The following is a 21,080-nucleotide window of genomic DNA, read 5'->3' as shown; positions in this document are numbered from 1 at the left end:
TTTCCATATTTGTTGACATACTGTATGTTGGTTAGCACTAGAGTTGACTGTGCCGATGTGGATTGCAGCCGTTCGATTGGAATATCATCTGTTCCTGGTGATTTGTTTTTTGCCATTTCTCTTATTGCAATATATATATATATATATATTGCTGGGAAAAAATTGAGTTGTGGGGGAAATTTTCAGAAGTTGCCTGAACTTGATCCCTGTTCTGCTGTGTTGGCAAAGCATTATTTGCATTGTAGTGGTATGTCCTGGTATACAGCAGCTACCTAGCAGCATGACTTGAGAGGTTTATTTGTGTTTTTCAGCCCTCTCTCTTTCCCAGTTGATAGACTAAGCTCAGACTTGTTGCAGTGCATGTGTAGCCGAGCTCTGACTTGCTTTACAATTGACAATATTGACATTTATTGTTGTTGTTTTTACAGTTTTTACAGAGTACAGTTACTAGGAATGATTTATACATTGTAAATGAGGAAAGGGAGAGAATCTATTTGATATGTACAGTATTACTAAATCCTTCCGACTCAGAGCTGGTAGGTTGCTAAACATCTCTCAAGGGTGTTGAGACCAATATGACAATTGACATATTACTTCTGAGTCAAAAGATATGGGGAAGTAGTATGCTGCACACAACATTCAGTTGATGGATCCCTTTAAGAATGCTTAGAAAACACTACACCACTTTAAGGGCCCCTGACCAATTGAGGCAGCTCTGTTGGATGACACTGTGTAGATGCAATGATATAGATTATAGTCTGTGACCATTTGGACCTCTGAGTCCCAGTAAATCTAAACCCTAGCAGGCAGTGGTTTGTCCAGGACAAGAGAACTATTAAAAATCCCTCTACTCATAGATCACCATCATTCCACCTATCATAGAAGATTAGGTCTAGAGTGTGGTTTTTACAGAGGTAGTACCAGTTGCTACATGGGGCAGAACCATGGTTGCCATGGAAGAAATGAACTCCTGAGCATTCCCAATAGAGTGACTTCAGCATGCATGTTGACATCTTCCAGTACAACAAGCTGGAGGGACTCCCAACACCATCACTAGCCAAGCAACTACCACCCACAACTGGAGGAGAAAGGGAACAAGATTGGTAGCAGTGACACCTCTGTACCCTTCTGCTGTGAAAGGAAGATAAAGAGAAAGGAAAGTACACAGATGATATCTTTACTAGCACTCACGTGCTGCTGAAAGAGGTAGATGATGATGCAGGGCCTGACTATTTCGAAAAATCTCTCCTGGAGCAAAAACACTGTGTGGAGGGATCACCAGTGCTGGCTCTTCATTGCTTTTAGTGGCAAGTGAGGACTGGCAGAACTGCCACTGATACTTCAGTTTTCCCCTTTGCTATGGCAGGGAAAGTGCCTCTTGCTCCCCGATACAGAAGGCAGCTTGGCTGGCTCACTGTATTGTTGTACACACAAGACCAGTAAAGTACAGAATCTGTGATTTCTAATGGGAGGAATAGGGTTGGATTGAAGAGTGACTGTAATGGACCCTGGTGTTGATGGCTGTACCTGTAGAGGGAGGGATAGATGTACAGTACTTACGTACTTTTTACCTCTCTATACCCAGGTAGTATGCTATGCCCCTGACTTTTGTGCTGTTGGTGGGATTGAAAACTTCAGTAACCAGTGATTTTGGTTACTGTGTTTTATGTCCAGTATTAGTTAATAATTTTCATGCCAGTAAAAAATAAATAAGTCTAAAACCAGTCTTTTCCAGGTAGTTCCTTGCTTATTCTTATATCATGCCTTTGATATAGAAAAAATATTATTACTAGAGCTCTCATCCAGTCAAAGGCTTTGAGTGGATTATTTGGTTTTAAAATATAGCCGAGGCTTATAAATAACTGCTTGCCTGCCCGTGGCAAGTAATAGTAACTTCCACACTCGGGAAATTTGTATAAAATGGGCTCTCATTTACTTGGGTGTTAATATATGAGAAACAGTTCATACTAATGTATGAAGTATAGAGGCTGTTGTTGTTGTGAGTATGAATTTATCAATTTGGTTGCAATAATGTATTGAATTAACTCAATTAAATGTACTTAGTTAAATTTTCTTAGTTAAAACAGCAACCCATACTTTCTTATCTGAAGGTAAACCTCATTTAGCTCAGTGGATTTACTTAAAAGGATATATACACTTCCATTTAGGTAGTTGGATTCTGAATTTCACTACCTGGTTATCACTTCAAGCTGCAAGGAACACTGCTCCTGAATTAGGATTTCTGATTTTATTATCAGAATTTGAGTACTGTAAAAATTATAGCATGAAGGGAAAGTCCTTAAGAGCACCTAAGCATGACAATGAGAACTTTGTAAAAGACCAAAGTCTTCTCATGCTACAGAGAAATTTATCTATGTGGCCTAGAATACTGCTTTATTGGTTTAAGATGTTGGAGGGGCATAAGTGAAAAGAATCTAAAGCCTACATATGTTTACTTGGAAATAAGCCCCACTGAGTTCAGTAGAATTTACTTCCTATGAAGTATACTTGAGTTTGCAGCCTTGGATTTTTATTCCATTTTCCCCCCAGTGGTTGTTATGCATGGAGTAGAAATGTGTTTTGTTCCCTTGCAGTTGTCTTCCGCCAGGGACTTCCATTATGGTGACATGGTAACTACAAGGTGGCTCTTGCTCTGAAGCGGTGAGTGCACCTTTTTAAAAAGAATACTGTTTGCAAAGTTAAACATCTCACTTTGGGACTTATATGTATCTTTCAGTACTGGATGGTTCTTGGAAAGATTCAGCACTACATGCCGGGATCATTGACATGGCAAGATCCTGTATGGGACAACATATTGTAAAGTTTCACCATAGTAGAAATATGATGCCTCAGTTTCCGCAGGACTCACTTTCCTCCTCTACCCCCTCATGACCATGTAGTGGCCTTTGGAGTACAGGGGTGACTGAAACACATCTGGCTATGTGCACAACAATATTATTTTCCTGTGGGAGGTCCTGGAGGTTGCTTTCATTGTTTTGCAACTGGTTATAGTCACATAGCCAGATGCTTCAAAACCATCTTCCAGTTTTGAGGTGAGGACACAGCATGTGTTGATTGTTGAGGTGAGGACACAGCATCAACAAAGTGGGTTGGTGAGTAGGTGGTCAATGTGTGGGGGAGACAGAGAATTTCCATCTCTGCAATAACAAAAACAGGCATAGGTTGGACTTATACCTGCATATGAACAGGATGTTGACTTCAGTCTTTTAAAAGGTTGCATGTGAGGTTATGTTTGCATATCTAAAATATGATGTATTTGAATCCTATGATCTGGCTGATCTTCACTTGCTTTATTTCTCTCTGAAGGGTAACTTTAAAATATAGTGATATATCAGTGGGTGCATATTAGTTTCCTGTTCCAGTATGCACATCACAATACCAATGGGTACCTTGCACACAATAACAACAATAAATCTTGCATGGGGATTTGAGGTAAAGCTTTGAGTAACAAATTATCCCCATTGATTTTAATAGTGCTTTTCTATTATTATTATTATTATTATTATTATTATTATTATTATTTGTAAGACCTCTGTTTAAAAAAAATGAATCATTAGATACCAAATGAGAGTCCAAAACACACTGCAGAAATAATCCAGTTTGGGACTGCTTTAACTGCCCTGGCTCAGTGCTAGGGAATCCTGGGAATTGTAGTTTATTGTGGCACCAGAACTTTCTGACAGAGAAGCCTGTCTCACAAAATTACAGTTCCCAGAGTTCCCTGGCATTGAGCCAGAACAATTAAAGTGGTCTCAAACTGGATTATTTTGCAGTGTGTTTTGGACCAAGGTTTGCTAGACTATGGACTATGATTTTGTAAATGGCATTGCAACTTTTTCTTAGAAGGCTTAACTGACTAGTATACAAAATTTGCTCCATTGCCTTGGCTGAAAGAAGGATATGGTTTCTTGGTTCAGAATGTAAGTTGTGTATTTCCCTAGTTTTATCAATTCTCTTATGGTATAAAATTATAACCTCTTTTGAATGTTTTTCAAACGAGCATAAAATATTACAGTAGTTCTGTTTAAAAGATTGTATGTACAGCGCTGTGAAAATTTACAGCGCTTTATAAATAAAGGTTAATAATAATAATAATAATAAATCCCCACACTACCAATTAGACTCATCAGTAATGAAGTAAAGTAGTATCTAAACAGGGACAGTATTTTGCTTGAATTTGTGTCATGTTATGATCTCCAGTGTCTTACTCTGGTCTAGTGGTTTCCCTCACCTACTACATTGGATTGATATTGTCATTCTGTAGCATAGGAGTAGTAGTTGGGCTGAATCAGACTCAAGGTCTATTTAGCTTAGCCCTGTTTTTAGAGTACTGTACAGTACTGCTAGGTTTTCTCACTGTCAATACATTGCTTATTGGCACAGTTGTTCAGTTACATTAAACCTTTTGTCATGATTACGGATTTGAATTAGAGATTAGAATTCTGTAAATGTTCTTTGGAATTAAGAGTAAGAAAGATATGAGTAGTTAGGCACTTGAAATTGCAGTTATTTGATGTCTAGCAGGCATAATAGCCCCATACTGGGAAACACTGTTACATCACAGTGTTTACATCAATGCATTCTGAATTATCTTTGTTTAATAATAACAGCCTGCACTGAGACAGCATTAGAAATAGAATTTATTTAATGACTTTGAGTGGGAACCAAACATTATAAAATTTTATTTTCCATTGCATTATTAATCATATGTGAAAGCTGAAGAGAGCCAAAGTGGTGTAGTGGTTTGAGCGTTGGACTACAGCTGTGCTGACCAGGGTTTGAAACCCCACATGGCCATGGAAACCCCAGGTCACACTCTCTCAGTCTCAGGAGAACAAAGGCAAACTCCTTTTCAATAAATTTCTTCTTGCCAAGAAACCCCTGTGATTAGGGTTGCCATGTCCCACCCATGGGTGGGACTTTCCCGGTTTGGGGCGGGGTCACACGGTCCCGCCCCGGTTTGGCCCCACCCCCAGGACTCCTCCCCCCCAGAGGCCCTGGAGGCAGCTCCACCCCTCCCTCCCCATGGCTGTGTGCCACCCTCCCCGCCTCCCTGCCTGGCTCAACCTAGAGAGCAGGTCTTCAGGACACCTCCCACTCAGAGCTATTGCCAGCCCACTGGGTATATATGTCCTGCAAGAGGCCTGACTTTCCAGGTTACAGTGAGGGGAAAAAAAGGCCATAAATGGTTCCTGTTTCACTGGGAGTCTAAATGCCTCATCTTTTAAATGTATAGCACTCAGTATTGTTGTAATTCTTTATCACAGGATTGTTTTTGAGGCCCTAAACACCTTTACTTGTAATATGCAAATTTCTCCCGAAGCTGACCAATGGGAAAGAAGCAGTCAGCCCTAATGGCTTGGGGAGGAAGAGATTTTGGCCCTTGGCAAGTTGCTGGGAAATAATGAAGGCTTTGGGCTAGCAAAAGGCCCCCCCCAAACATCCATGGCTCAGTGCTATGGGATTCTGGGAATTGTAGTTTCTTGTGGCACCAGAGCTCTCTTGACAAAAGGAGCCTGAATGGTCCACAGAGCTACAGTTCCCAGTATTCCATAGCCTTGAGGAGGAGGAGGAGGAAAGCTGAGTCAGTGGCTTGGTTTGTTTTGTTTTTTTGGGGGGGGGAGGGGGGGTTTAAATTATTTTTAAAAATATAAAATACTTATTTTATTTTATTAATTTCTATTATTGCTTGTTTTTGTTTCATTTTATTAATTTTTATTATTGCTTGTTTTATTTTATTTCATTAATTTTATTATTGCTTGTTTTATTTAATTTTATTAAATTTTATTATTGCTTGTTTTTATTTTATTTCATTAATTTTTATTATTGCTTGTTTTTGTTTTGTTTTATTAATTTCTATTATTGCTTGTTTTTGTTTTATTTTATTAATTTTTATTATTGCTTGTTTTATTTTATTTTATTAAATTTTATTATTGCTTGTTTTTATCCCTTGCCCAAGTACACACTTCTGAGAAGTACAGTTGAACCCGAGGGCAAATACATTTCTGCCATCTGTCTAGGAATAATGCCAAAATGTCCTCCATTTTGATCATGCCTAAAACATGCATTTATATTAACATTTTTTTTAAAAAAACTCAATTTTTGCACGTCCTCCTTTTTTCAAAAAATGTGTCCTACATTTGAAAAGGTTGCCCTACATTTGTCTTACATTTGTCCCAGTTTGGAGGTCCTCACTTATGGCAACCCTACCTGTGATAGGTTTGGGTTAGGGTTGCCAGAAGAAATGACTTTAAGGCACACAACAACAGTGTGAAAGCTGAAAGTGTTATAATCCATGTAACAGATTTCAAATCTTTTTTTGTCATGGTACTCTGTAGTACTTTTATGCCTTTCATATATTGCTGTGTTAGTAGAATCCTTTGTATGCACTACTTTTTAACTTCTGTTAATGGAAATGTTTTGGGTGGCAGAGAATGATTACTACTACCCTCCTTGTGACATGACTGATTAGCTATGGGGAAAATGGTCTTTACTTACAGAGAGAAAGTGAGCAAGTCAGCAAGAAAACCAGGCTAGACTGAAATCTTCTTCTAACAGGAAATGCAACTGTTCTCAGAGCAGCCAGGGACAAATTATAACCATTGCATGTGGATGCATGTAATACAGTTGTTTTTGGGTAGGCTTTTTAAAATGAATACAGTGGTGCCTCGGGTTACGAAATTAATTCGTTCCGCCGCGGCGTTCGTAACCCGATTTTTTTCGTAACCCGAAAAAGCCATAGCCGCTAGCGCTGGAAAGCCGCATTTTGTGCGAAAAAGCGCCGAAAAGCACCAAAATTTTTTTTCGTAAGCCGAAAAAAAAACGTAACCCGGAACAGTTTTTTTCCTATCTAATTTTTTCGTATCCCGGAAATTTCGTAAGGCGGTCATTTCGTATCCCGGGGTACCACTGTAATTGCTTTTGGAGATAGTAATTTGACTAGAAGAATGGAAGGGTAAATAGAGGTCTTTTCTTCATCGCCTTTGGTAAGTCACACTCTCTCAGCCTCGGAGGATGGCAATTGCAAACTTTCTCTGAAGAAACCTGCCAAGAAAATCCGATTATAGGTTTCCCTTAGGGTCACCATAGGTCAAAAATGACTTAGAGGCAGACAGCAACAATAACAACAAAAGCCTCTATACCCTTACAGTGGCTGCATTTCATTTTTTATATACTGTATATTAAAAATAAAAATAAAGGTGAAAATCACAATAATCACTCTCCAGAATAATATGTAAAATGGCAGGTCAAGGATGTACACTATTTACATCTGCATGCAGTTTCTAAGGCCTGCATATACACTATGCAATATATGACACAATCATGTCCTGTACATCAACCCCTGCAGATTCTAACCAATTACTCTGCATCTTCAAGCCCAGGTTGTGCATAATATTGTGCTAGCCTGTGGTGCTTTGGGAACAATCCTACCAAAGAGATCCTTGATTCCTGCTAGACTTCCTTACCAGATTTGCCCAAAATGAAGAAGCTACCTTTGAGTTGTATAATAATTAATAATAATAATAATAATATGTTTTATTTATATACCGCTATTCCAAAGATCATAGCGGTGAACAGCAAGTAAGCTAATTAGCAAGTAAGCTAATTTGCCCCCAACAGTCTGGGTACTCATTTTAGCGACCTCGGAAGGATGCAAGCCTGAGTAGAGCTTGGGCCCTTTTGCTGGTCTTGAACTCGCAACCTTGTGGTTTTGAGTGAATGGCTGCAGTACAGGCATTTTACCACTGCGCCACCAGGGCTCCATGCCCCAACCAGATATAGAATGGCTAGACTGTACCAGTCCACTTTTCTCCTTCCCAGGGCTTGCTCCAGGTTTAAAGGAAGCTGGATTAAAATGTCCTTTGGGATACAGCTTCATGTGTCATAGGCACTGGCTCTACCTCAATTTTCCAGTGATTCTTAATCAAAAATGTTGTGGGAACTTAGGTTGGCTAAACCCTTGCGAAGCCCTGACAGATGCCCAGGGAGTGGTACTACCACCAACTCTGCTTCTTCCTTCTTTCTCAATCTGATGAATAAAAGGGAATTGTAAGGACTTTGAGGATGCACCTTCTCTATCCAGTTCCTGTGTGTAAAGCCTCATTTAGGCCTGACATGCCATGTTATAGTTGTTTTCATGTAACATGAGTGGAAAAATCACCTTTGTTCTTCACTGAGACAAGAAACATTGCAGTTTTTCTGGCACAGGAACAGAAAACAGAGGTGACTTGAATAATTTGTCAAGAGATCATGCCAAATTCTAGGGGAGAAGCTACCATTGAACCTTCCTCAAGCCCACAAAACTGGCTGTCAAAAAAATATCTCTAGACGGATGAACTGGTTTTAAGCATATTTATTTTCTGGGGAGGTAATAAGTATAACCTGAATATCCTGAAGTCTCTAGAGCCTTTTTTCTGTTGTTGCATCTTGGACCTATAGGTCAGGAGGTTTTTCAGCAAAGTGTGAATGGATGAAGAATTCTGTTGGTGCTGTGCAATTTGACTTGTATTTGTGGTCATCAGTTTGATTTTTAAAACTACATCCTTACATCTGGTTTTATATTTATACTTATGCGGGGCTTACAACCTTTAATAGTCTTACCAAAAGAGAGAAGTCAAAAAGCCTTTTGGTTGTTGTTGTTTGGAAGCCTGCTTGCTGCTTCATTCTGCATTACTGGGATTTTGAGTATATAGTGGCTTTACCGTTTCCGTAGCAGAAGAGCAACTTCAGTCACTTCTTCTTCTGTGATTTTTATTTCACAAGCTCTCTTCAGGAAGTGTGTAAGCCTAAATAAACAAAGCAGGAGGCATTCAACAAAACATGTACCGTACATAAGCTCTGAATCATTTTAGGAAGTCAGCTTCCTTCATTCGAAGGAGGAAGGCTTGTGCACCCAATGATCACATTTGGCTGAATAATTGGCACTGACACTATTGCTGGATTTTTGGTGATGTTCTGCTCCTTCGTGCTGAAGCAGCGTTTCATATACAGCCCTGGTCTAAAACTGTACTGACAAAGGGCAAATAATCTGAGTGCAGTCATGAAGCAGTGGCTGTGCTATTTTCTGTGCCAGCTATTCCGTAAACATTCAGAGCAGATGGTACTTTCAGAGTTGGAACAGCAAAGTTACATGCTCTTTTCCAGTGATACAGGCCTTCTGTTGAATTCTCCTAGTGGGTGAGTTAATATTTTTTGTGCTGTTGTTGTTATACTATGAAAAGGATGTGGACAAATGAGTGTCTGTGATGCTGTCCTGTATGGCAAATCTATGCTTAGAATCAATTAAACATTTATTCTGTTTATTTAGCATTTGGAACAGAGGTCTGCAGAGATTAGATTGAAGAAATTTTGGAGTTGCCTCTGATTGAATCCCAGTTTCACTTGAGCTCTGTCCCCTTAAGGAAATGGTTAAAGTTATGAAAAATGTTCATGGACGTCAGGGACGTAGCCAGGATTTTGGGATGGGGGGGTCCAGACTAAGTGCCACCATTATAATGGGGCTTGGGTGCGGCGGCGCGGCAGCACGCACCATTCATTTTATCTAATGGAAGGGGGGGTCTGGACCCCAAGAACCCTCCCTTGGCTACATCCCTGTGGACGTGTGTGACATGTCACTGTGCTGTATCTAAGTTAATCTCTAAGGCCATCAGTTTCCGCACTGATTACCTTCCCATGCATAATGGTATTTAATTTTCTCATGTTTTAAAAATTTTGTTCAGAAAAGGTGAGATATACATAAAAATATTCTGCGCTCTGAACTGCTATGTCTTTATGACTGTGAATGGATTTATAATGCAGCAGGTATTATGTGTGAGTGGTCAAAGTTTTCTATTTCTCCTTTAATTCCTTGAGAAATATTAATTCTTTCTGATATTTAGAAATCTTCAGACTTTGGAAGGTGATACTTTACCTATTTGGAGATAGACAGAAAATTTGTACATACTCTAAATTGTGACACAGAGAGTAGGAAAGCTTAGAGCTTTTATCTGGAGTTGACTAAAACTAAAGCATACTTGGGATGCAGTTGCTGTGTTATGAACCTGATATGCAATTTGTACTTCTGCTGTTTTTAGAAATCTGCTTCCAGTATGCTCCACTTTGACACTTAAGTTTAAAAGAAAAATGAACAGATCACAGAGATACAGTCAATCCCACACTCACTCTCATCCAAAGGAAAGCAACCTTCCTTCTGGGAAAAAGAAAAAAAAAGATCATGCAATACTCCCATAATAATTTCCTGGCAAATTATGTTTTAAGTTGTGGATAATTTGTTCTTAAAAGTAAAGGTCATGCAGACCTTCTTTTAATATGACTTGAGCATTACCAATAGTGACATTTGATATGGCAGAGTGACATGTGATACGGTGTGAAAGAAATTGCATGATTTTAAATGCAGCAATATAATGGAGCTATTTTATTCATTTCTTCACTTAATGTTATTTGAAACAATCTCTGCACAACAGTCATTCTTCATGGTGTACAGGCCAAACACTGTTTGAACTATCATAGAGAAAATGCAAAGGTACTCAATTATGACACATAGAAGTATTGGCTGTTACAGACAGCCAAAATAAAGCGGCTTCGAGTCACAGTGGAGGTATGGTTTTCAATGATGCATGCGTCCAAGAGTCAAGAAGTCGCACCAAAGCCACGCTCCAGACGGGCGCATGGCTTTGTGTGGCTTCTGGACCTTCGGACGCAGGCATCATTGAAACCCATACCTCCACTGTGACTCGAAGCAGCTTTATTTTGGCTGTCTGTAACGCCATTGTCACTTTTGTTGAAACTGATATGTAGCATTCAGGTTCACAGGATACAAATGCTAGGCATGTTTATATAAAATGTAAATAACAAAGATATGTCTTTGTAGGTTTTTTAACCAAACAGCAGCATAATTCTCTATACGGGCGGCCTGTGAACCTTTCGGAAAAGTCATCAAATAATTGGGAAATGCTATTTTTATGCATGTAATTTAGGGTTGACATAAGTCAGAAATGACTTGAATGCACACAACAACAACAACAGCTCCTCTATAAGGGTTTTTGTGTGGCCAAAGTTCTGCATTGTCCAGTATAGCAAGGAGGTTCCACGGATGTAGCTCAACACAGCCCCTGTTCCCCACCCCCAGGACTTAATTTGCTGTGATAGTCTTCTACATAGACATTTCATGACTGCACGTAGCAGGGATCAGAGAAGCCTAAGCTAAATGCAGACCAATGGTCTTTCATTTCAGAGTCTCAGTGGATAATGAGTGCAATCTGTGTCCGTACGTGCCATAGGCCAGACTTTCCATTCCCCCATGCTCTCCATCAGCCAGGTGGAAAATTCAGGAGCCTATTGCAGCAAAATGTGAATAATGAGGAAGCTTTGTCATTGCAAAGTGTGGAAGAGAATACAACGACAAAACATAATAGAGACTTACTCTTGCATATGTCACAAAAGGAATATGGCCCTGTCAAGGAAGGAGCTGTTAGACATAATAGTGGAATATTTCTAAGCTTATAGAAATGTCACATGTTTCCTCTTGATTTAACATTTCAGGCCTTGGTCAAAGCATAGAAAAAGACAATCTCTTGGTGAAAGCAAAGAGAAGGATGGTTTTGATCTTTTTTTTGCTGCACCAGGGTAGAGGAAGTCATTGTTTCTTTCTTTAATTTTCTCACTTTTCTTTAATTCCTCACTTAAATCAAACAGCCACTCAGTATATACCATCCTGTATACGTGATCTGGGGTGCTGGGAGAAAGGAAGGGATTAAATTTAATAATCATATTAGGATTGCTGCATGTGGTATATGTCGCTTTCTTATATACTAGTGTGGCCTTTATGCTGGCAAGAAAGCTTACTAGGTAGAGAAAAAGCAGTAAACATACTGCTCTTTATATATCGATAATTATACCATGGCACAAATAGTTTCTCACATACCATTGCCTTAATGTCTCTTTCTTCTTTTTTCGTGTTTTGTTTTTCTTTTGAGGGGAAGAGGAATAATACTCCATGAAAAATGTAGGAAAGCTACTCATGGCTTAACTAATCCCTGTGAAATCAAACAGAACATGGCTTGTTCAGTTTTTAATCTATGCGGAGATATGATTTTATGATATGTTCCCTACTGACTTTTGAAAAGATAAGATTTCAGATAGCTCTTTGTGAAGTTTTGGCATGTTGCTTTTCTTAAATTTGCTATTCTTCAGATTTTTATTTATTGTTTTACATATATTTCACCATTCCAAGCAGGGACAGATTGCACCTCCACAAGGTTGGCGGTGTGGGTATGGCACATCATAACATGGTCCCTTTGTATGCCTGATAAGCAGGTGTTTTAGACACAGGTCACATGCACAGTCCTCGTTAACAGGCTTCAAAATCTGGAGCATGCAGTTGAACCATCCATTCCTGTCTGCAGAAAATTGGAACTCCCAAAATTGGTATTCCCAAAAGGAGATGGCGTGTTTCTTGGTGCCCCACCATGGTGGATTTATTCTGTTTTATTAAAATTCAACATCACATCAGTACGTTTTCCCCACACATGGAAGTGTGCCAAGATTTTTTAATAAAAATATCTAGTTCTCCATAGAAAGTTTTAATCTATATGTTCCTTCTTTATGGCCTAGTAACTAACAACTCATATAAATGTTTCGGTAAGTGACAGGTTTTCAGCTTTCTTTCGTGGTTTTCTTCTATTGTTATTTACTATGCACTCATGCTCATTTGTGCAGTTACACTATAGGATCTTGTCTAGTATTCATAGCTGCCCTTTCCCATTCCTAGTCTTTTGATTTCTTGACTGCAGTCACCATTGTGTTCAGTGTTGGATCTAAGATACTGGAACTCTTTAGGTATTCCTATTTTAAAACCATCTTATTTGGTTAGGTTAGTTTAGATTCAGCTTTAAAAGCAAAGTTTTAATAAGGGTATTACACTGCGTTTATTACATATAGTTTATTTGTTATTGTATGCTTCAATAAGAATGGTGGTCCTGCTGTCTCTGTTACCTGCTTCCCACTTCTAAGGGGGTGCGGATGGATAGTGGTGACCGGTAGATTTTATAGAACATGGCCACATAGCCCAAAAAACCCACAAAAACTATGGATGCCGGCCATGAAAGCCTTCGACGTCACTTTATTATCCTCTTTATGCCTTGTCCCATAGATTAAAATTACAGTGATCAGAAAGCCCTGCGGTGTTGTATACGTGGAATTACCTGGCACGTGCCTCCAGACAGAGTTTTGGCTGCATATAAAATTGCCTGTTCTTCAATGACTAATTCTGAGAAGTCATTTGAGCCAAGACACCATGGCCTGAAAATTGCCATTTTGCCTACAACATTATTTCAAGGCCACTCTTCCCACAGAACCTTGACTTTGACAAACCCTGAAAACAAGGCTCAAAGAAATATGAAACTCTATATAAATCCATCCTCTAGTATGAGGCCACAACCAGATGACCGCCACGGTGCCTAGTGAGGAATAGTACATGTTCAGTGTCAAGGGTGACCACAACCACCACTCTGCAATTGCCCAGGAAGTCTTCAATATTCCCTGTTAAAGTGCTGAGCCTGTCAAGCTGGTTATGCTGTTGTCATTGCATGAGCAATATGATACCATAGAATCCTAACCTGATTCATTTTAATGCTGTTTCCTTCAAATGTAATGTTTGTGTGCTCTAGTTCTAATGGATCTCAAGGCTTAGTATCTGCTAGTCAATAACATTGCAGGAGTGCTCACAGAATTGTTTTTGTTTTTTTATTTGTTTTACATGCTACAAATGTGTTTACGTGCCAGCAGGAAGTTGTTGATAGGACTGTGAAATGTGGTGGGAAAATGTAACTAAGGAAATACAATATGCCCAATCCTGCTGAGGAATTCTAAGCCCATCTGTGAAGGGGGCGTACTGTTTGCTAAATATATCAACAATCTTGGGTGACTGCAGACTAAAAATGCTTCCAGGCCACAGCTGAATCACGGAGTAGCAGACACTTTCTCTTTGGCGCACCTAGCGAGCGGTCAGAGAAAGGACAGGGCAGAAGAATGGGGAGCGACTGCTTGAAAGTTTTTGAGAACCTTGCGCTTGAAGTAATGAAACTTCAGGGTAGCATCAGAATATAAAGCTTTGGTTGCTTGGACAAAAAAGAGTTGTGGTTAAATGGCACACAAAGTAACAAATACATATGCTTGCAGTAATAATACCAGGAATTCCTTGCTGATTCCAACCTGAACTTTTTTTATCAGTAATTCTATTTAAACATTTTGTTTCTATTAAAAAAATTGTAATATAGCAATAGCATAGTGTAATGTACTTGTTCATGTTTTATAAATAAAAACATGTACTATATACATATTAATTGTGTATTATCTGTTGTTCAGCTGGAGTTTATTCAGATGACTGCTCCATCAGCATTTCCATTCCATTCTTCTGATGGGATGCCCATGCCTTGGTAACCTTTTGATGGCCACCATCTCATAAAAATAACCTTAAAGACTGTGTTAGTTTATTATGCAGAGATGCAGGATGGAAGTTTCCAGTGTCACAGAGTGGAAAGTTTTAAAATGTCATAATAAAGCAGAAATTGTTTTTGTCTTTTGTTATAGCTGTTTGCCCAAAATTTCCATGTCAAATGTCCAGTGTGTAGGCATTTAAAAAAATCTCGCCTTTTCGGGACTTGGAACACTAGTAGCTAAAGTTTAAGAAGTTGTTTCAGTCAGCTACATTGGTATACTAGAAGTATTCTGTGGTACTCAATTCTGGAAAACAGCTAATGAAATAGATTGCAAGCCCTCTATAGTTACACTAGTAGTTATACTACTGTTTTAAAAACAGGGACACGTGTAAACCTCTGAGGGCAATCTCCAAGATATCTGTTAAGAAACCAGATGCTCTGCTTTAATGCCTCAATTCTCCTCAATATCTGGGCTCTTACAAATGGTAGCTAGCTTTAAAAATAAATAAAATAAAACACAAATGTTAGCTTAGCTTTGGCTCTCCTCCCACTAGCTTTTTCTTTGTGTACAGCATGACTTTTAAGGACAGGTTTTTTTATATTACTTCCATTGCAGAAGTAAAACATTGCTTTTTTTTTTTTACTGTAGGCTGGCTACTATCTGTAAGAGACCTCAAGGTTTAAGCAACACTTTTAGAGGAATGTATTATTCAAGTAAGTCTAGTTCCTTAAACCTGATTAGTCTGCATCTAAGAACCCTGTGAGGGCTAAACAAGTTAGCTTTCTTTGGGTCAAGTTTGGGGTCTAAGAAGTGGTGTTGTTCAGGGAGGCATAGGTCAAATTCTAGAAGTGTTAGTCAAAGAAGTACCAGTGGTTTTTAAGATGACAAAAACAGTCAAAACAAGCAATTTTGACTGCACACAAGCCGAAAAGAGCCTTTGTTAAATGCAATAGGATTTTATATTTATGACTTATCCTCGCAAGGGAAAATGTTTTGCTTTTTTCCTTGTAAATTGGCAAATGCATTGTTTATGCTATTTTTTCAGGAGGTCATCAGAGTTTTAGGTTTTGGCTTCGTCTTGGTGTAAGGTTGCTTAATAACCTGGCTTTTAAGTTTTGTAGGTGCAAGGTCTTCTGATGAACTGGTGGGTGAAGCTATATTGAATGGGAAAAGGCTGATAGAATTGAAAAGTCGAGGTTTCATGGTTCGGCATCCATGGGTTTTTTGGGCTATTGGCCATGTTCTAGAACAGTGCCACATAGCCCAAAAACCCACAAAAAACGCTTGATAGCATTGCCTTTTATTTAGATAGTCGCCTTGATATAATGGACTTTAGAATGTTTGAATAAATCTTACAGAAGGTTCATGTTGCTAGGTCAATTCCATTTTACCTCCTAACTTGTATTAGTTTGTCTCGTCATTGCTAAGCTGATAGAATTTAACAACTAAGGACAAGGATGCTTAGCCATCAGGATGGACTACCATGCTGTGTGGACATGGAAAAAGGAGCACACTAGGCTGAAGTGCCTTGGGCTATGGAAGTCCTTGCATTGCATAGGGTTCCTCATATTGTAATAAACTCTGGGCCGCACTCTGACCATCTTCTAATATTGTCAAGACAGTGTTTCACTGGAGTAGCAATAGGTTAAATAAGTAGAGTTTTGTACTGTTTCAGAAGTGTGAATAGTATAAGTCATTATTATCTTGTAATTATCAAGATTTCATAATCTCCAGTAAAGTGGAAGTGATTCCAGGAATTTGGTCCTTTGGTATAGAGGTTGGCAGGTGTAACCCAGAAGTACTCTGTCATGTAATCAGCCTACACCAAAGCAATGGGGATTTTTGGGAGATCCTTTTTCTGCTTTTTCTCTCTCTCAGATGCTTTCCAAGATGTTGCCTTTGATGTTGTTCCTGTGGAATAGAGAGATGTTTGTTTATGCCATTCAAAATGAGTCTACCATCCCTGTGAAGCTATGGGCCTGTTCACCAAAAGGAGGAGGAGTTGAAGCAAAGTTGCTATGCCACATGCATGGATTGTATGCCAACAGATCCAACCCTGGAGTGTTCCAAAGTCTATACATGTTCCACGCTGCCTCAGACACGGTCAGCTGCCATTGGAGAGACTTAGCCAATTGCACTCTCAAAGCCAGTGGTGAAGTTGGACAGTTTTGTTATGACATGCAGGCAGACCGTTTTCGTATTCCTGTTTCTTGTCGTCCTTTAAGAACGCAGATGAACTCTCATTCAGCCAGAAGCAGCAGCACCCAGGACAGCTCATGTGATGTTGCTCTAATTTCTGCTGCCTTATGGAAACCTGGTGCACCTCTGCACCTGAGAGCTGTTGTTGGGACCCAAACAGCTAGGTTTCTGGGAGATCAGTTGCAGTTGTCCTTGATTTCACCCTCTGGAAAGAACATCACCCACCTAATTGCTAATTGGGAATCACAGGAATGGGAATTAAAGAGGACTGACTTAGTTAAGCAGGGTCCCCCAGATTGGGTGGTAGCAATTGAAGGGACACACTGTGACCAGCAAACATCCACTGTTAGATTTAAATTCTATGGGCATATCTCCATCACAGAAGAAATAAGTGAACATGGCATGTACAAGCTCGAACTGGGCTCTCAAAACAAAACAGTTCTTAAATTCAACCCCCTGATCATAGACCTTCTCCCCCTCCGCCACATGACAAATCCCATTGTTGGCTCTCATGTACTGAAAATGGATCAACCTGAGCAACTTGTCATGCAACCTCAGACTTCTCTAAAGGAGGTTCAGATTCATTTTAAAGGCTTGAATGTGTCACAAAGAGTCCCCCAATGTGCCCCCTTTCTTGAAATCAGCCACAAAGGTTGGCTGGAGTGGGTTAAAATGTGGGCAGGAGTACACCATGGAGAAAGGATTAAAAGGGAATTGAAAGATTGGCTTGGCTCCCTAGGTGCAGGAGTATCTATTATAGATGCAGCCAATATAGAAGTGCTAGCTAATAAACTTTCATATTCAACAAAGCAGATAGGGAAACTGACTGCCCCATTGACCAAATCTCTCTTGCATCTCACAGAACAACCACAGGCAATCAGTAAAGTGCTCCCAGTCTGGGAAGGAATTTTAGAAAATGACAATATTTTGATAGTCTCTGGAATCCAATCCCTTCAAAACAATGTTTCCCTGGCTCTAGCATGTGAACAAGCGCAAGCAATCACACAGAATGTAGTCATGGGAATGGTTCGAGAAGCTAAAGCAGGAAAAATTCCTATGGAGGTAAGGAATTTAATTTGGCCAGAGCTCACTCCAGGTGAAAAAACTTTAGAAGCATGGTGGAGGCTACTAAATGCATCTTATGATTCTACCCAGAATATGCTGCGGCTGTTCATAATAACTGTAGAAGCCACCCGAATTAATCAAGTCTATCCTGTTGTGCCCCTTGGATTCCAAATTGAAAAAGATTTGGTCATGTATTCCACAGACTCCAATCGGTGGGCACTCATGAAGGACAGTGACTGGCAAACAGTTAATGTGCAGGGTTGTGTGAAGAGGGAAAACTTGGGTTTTATATGTGATGATAATAGTTTGGAAGAGCACCATGAATGCTTTCCTCCTCAACTTATAAATAATTCTCATTGCTCATTTGATGTAATTCAAGAGAAAGCTTCTACAGTTGTGTATACTGGGAAGGGATGTATTTGTGTAAGAACTCCATGTGAGTTTGTAATAATTAATGGTCTTGTAATTCAGCCTATGCTGCCTTATATTAATCGCTGTTTTTGTAATATTAGTGTAATTGTAGGATGTGATTTCCAATTTCGGGTGCCTGTTTGGACTGTGCAACACATGAAGACTTACCCCTCTTTGTATAGAGAGATCTCTCCTATCTCTCTTGGCTTTGGACTTTCCACTCTGAAAAATCTGCTTTCTCACCCCTCCCTCAAGCAGGAATTGTTGAAACTCAGAGACATGGGTGAAAATGCCATGTTGGAAATTCAGCACAGAAATCAGGAAATTGCCCAGATTGTAGCCAAGGTAAAGTCAGCTGGAGACCATGCTTGGTGGGAGGTGCTTCTTGGATGGTCACCAAGTTCAAATGCTATGCTAAATATTGCCCTCCACCCCATTGTAATGATTTTAATCTTCCAAGTAACACTGGTATTCGTCTTGTTGTTATTGATTGGCTGGATGAAACGGCAAACATGTAAACTCCTTAATCTTGAAGACCAAATACGTATGGCCAGAACAAGGTTGTGATTAGGATATCTGCCAGAGCAGCAAGTCACACCAAATAATTATTGCCATATTACCCCCATCTTGTGTATTAGCTTCCTTCTTTTCCATTAATGGTGGCTAGGTTGACAAAGTATTCCACCTAAGGTCAAGGATGCTTGACTTTCAGGACTGGCCCACCTTCCTCTGACATGAAAATGTATTTTAACTTTGGTATAGATTCACACTTCCCTTTACCTTAGAATTACAGTGGTAATTTATCTAAGAAATAAAGAGTAATTTGCTTTTATCTCTTCTGGGTTTTTGTCCTGTAAAATGAAGTGACTTGAGACCTGAATTAATTACTGCCTGTTGTACTAGATCCTGTGCAGGACTGCATGTCATAGAGAAGCTTTATTGGTGGAGCATAAGTTGATTCAGTAGCGCAGGAACTTGCCTATTCCCTTGAGAAGTTGCTTTATGATCTAATGTCCTTGGGAAGCTTTCCAGACATTCTGGCTATCTCTAGCAGTTGCACGCACTTAGCAGCGCCTCCTGTTTTACTGCCTGTTCAGCCAGTATGATGGGTTGTCTGCCAACAAGATTTGCCTCGTCACCTGAGAAGGTCTGGGACAGCACCTAAAGATTACAGTGGCAGCTGCTGTAATATATAAACATGAAAATAATACACTTGGGGGGAAACATGTAGAAGTTATTTTGCTGAAAAACAAAAACATCCTAACCACTGCATATATTCTAATGATGCTTCTTTGTAAAGCCAGTTATGAGAATAGACTAGTTATTCGCACATTTACTGTATGTACATAGGTAGGTACAGTAGACTAGACTGCTAATTCGTGTCTTCACTTTTAATGGCAGTCAGTGAATATAGAAATATATGTCCTGATAGAATGATGCTTCTTACTTTGGGTTGTTGTTGTTTTCTTAAAGCCAAGGTTTCTAGATATGGCACATTTGCTGCTCCACTTCCCATACAGTGTCTGTTTTTGTTTGGTTTGGTTTCTCCTTTCTTTATGGTTGCAGCAGGAAACATGACTTGTAAAGTAAAACTCTTGAGGAATTCTGCATCATTCTAAGTAATGTAATGGCTAAGGCTGTGGATTATGAACCTGTAGGTAAATTCTCACCTGTAGGAAATGCTCTGTTCTCTTTCTCTCCTTCCATATGGGAACATAGGACTTACTTTTTATAGAGACTTCTGTAAAGAGTCCTGAAGTCCTATATATAGAGTGTTTTAAATACCTCATGTATGGTATATAAATGCAACATTTTATATGAAAAAGCTGTTCTATCAACTAAATCAAATATAACAAAAATGCACAGTTGAGAGAAGGAGGAGGAAATTAGATTAGTGTAGATCGTCGAACAGAAATGTTTAATTGGCAGAATGTCTTATACAAATAAAATAAGCAGTATTAAACATATTGCCACCAGATACCAGTGCCCACATATTAATGAGCCAAATGGGAAGGTGCAAAGCTTCATCCATATTTTAAGAAGCAAGAACACAGTTGTGTGACATGAGAGAAAGTACGGTATGTGTTTCACTTAAAACTGTGAGAAAAATGCAGTAAAGAGCAGAATAAGTGATTAAAAATAATATGCTACAAAGAAATCAAACAGCACTAGTACATTGTACCAATTTATTTATATTGTGCAAAGCATGCAAAAATTGTGTAGAAGCTTTTTTTGATAGCTTCTTGTACATCAAGAATCCAAAATGGATCATAAGTAATAAATTAGAAAGCAGGACAAATGTAGAATGTTTAGTTTTTGTACTTACAGGGGAGAAGATATGTGTCTTCTGCTTTTGTTGTTGCTGTTTGTCTTCAAGATGTTTCCAACCTTTGGCAACCCTAAGATAACCCTGTCATGGGGTTTGCTATTGCCATCCCCTGAGGCTGACAGCATGTGATTTGCCCAAGATCACCCAGTGGGTTTCATGGCTGAGCAGGGAATTGAACCCTGGGCTCCAGGGAGTCATAATCCAACTCTCAAACCACTATGCCGCATTGGCTCTTTATGGTTCTACCTTTATGACAGGTTAAGACACATTGTTTCCTTCTGAATTCACAAGTGCTTCAAGACACCATTGCGTTCCATTAATTTCAGTGGTATTTGCAGTTGTAGGCAGAAGAAGGAGCAACCTTGTTCAAGCTAAATAAGTTCAGGTCTCATCAGTAATTGAATGGAATCTCTGGAGAGTCTTATGTACAAGCTCATCAGTTCTGTTGAAGAAAAGCAGAACTTACTGGTAACTAATAAATTATATCTTGCCTTTCATCAGTACGAATAAATTGTTACTGTTGTGTGCCTTCAAGTCATTTGCAGTTCATGGTGATCCTACGGTGAACTTACCACAGGGCTTTCTTGGCAATATTTGTTTAGAGGAGGATTGCCTT

At 39.3% G+C, this 21,080-nt stretch overlaps 1 protein-coding gene across 6 annotated transcripts in view; it reads left to right on the top strand.

Annotated features, from left to right (window-relative positions):
• Positions 1-2,593: 2,593 nt before the first annotated feature.
• Positions 2,594-21,080, top strand: part of PPARD (peroxisome proliferator activated receptor delta) — a 50,848-nt gene continuing 32,361 nt past the window's right edge. The window contains exons 1-2 of one of the 6 annotated variants that reach the window (XM_042462721.1): positions 2,594-2,661; positions 16,339-20,875. In XM_042462721.1, the coding sequence (XP_042318655.1) occupies positions 16,339-18,702 (2,364 nt within the window). In that variant the 5' untranslated portion in view covers positions 2,594-2,661 and the 3' untranslated portion in view covers positions 18,703-20,875. Of the gene's footprint in view, positions 2,662-8,939; positions 9,199-14,030; positions 14,151-14,423; positions 14,457-16,338; positions 20,876-21,080 lie in introns of those variants that run through there. The other 5 variants (XM_042462720.1, XM_042462722.1, XM_042462725.1 and 2 more) reach the window with 5 other exon arrangements.

This window comes from Sceloporus undulatus, chromosome 4 (assembly GCF_019175285.1).
Source record: "Sceloporus undulatus isolate JIND9_A2432 ecotype Alabama chromosome 4, SceUnd_v1.1, whole genome shotgun sequence".
NCBI classification, from domain to species: domain Eukaryota; kingdom Metazoa; phylum Chordata; class Lepidosauria; order Squamata; family Phrynosomatidae; genus Sceloporus; species Sceloporus undulatus.
This window is presented reverse-complemented; position numbering and strand designations above follow the sequence as displayed.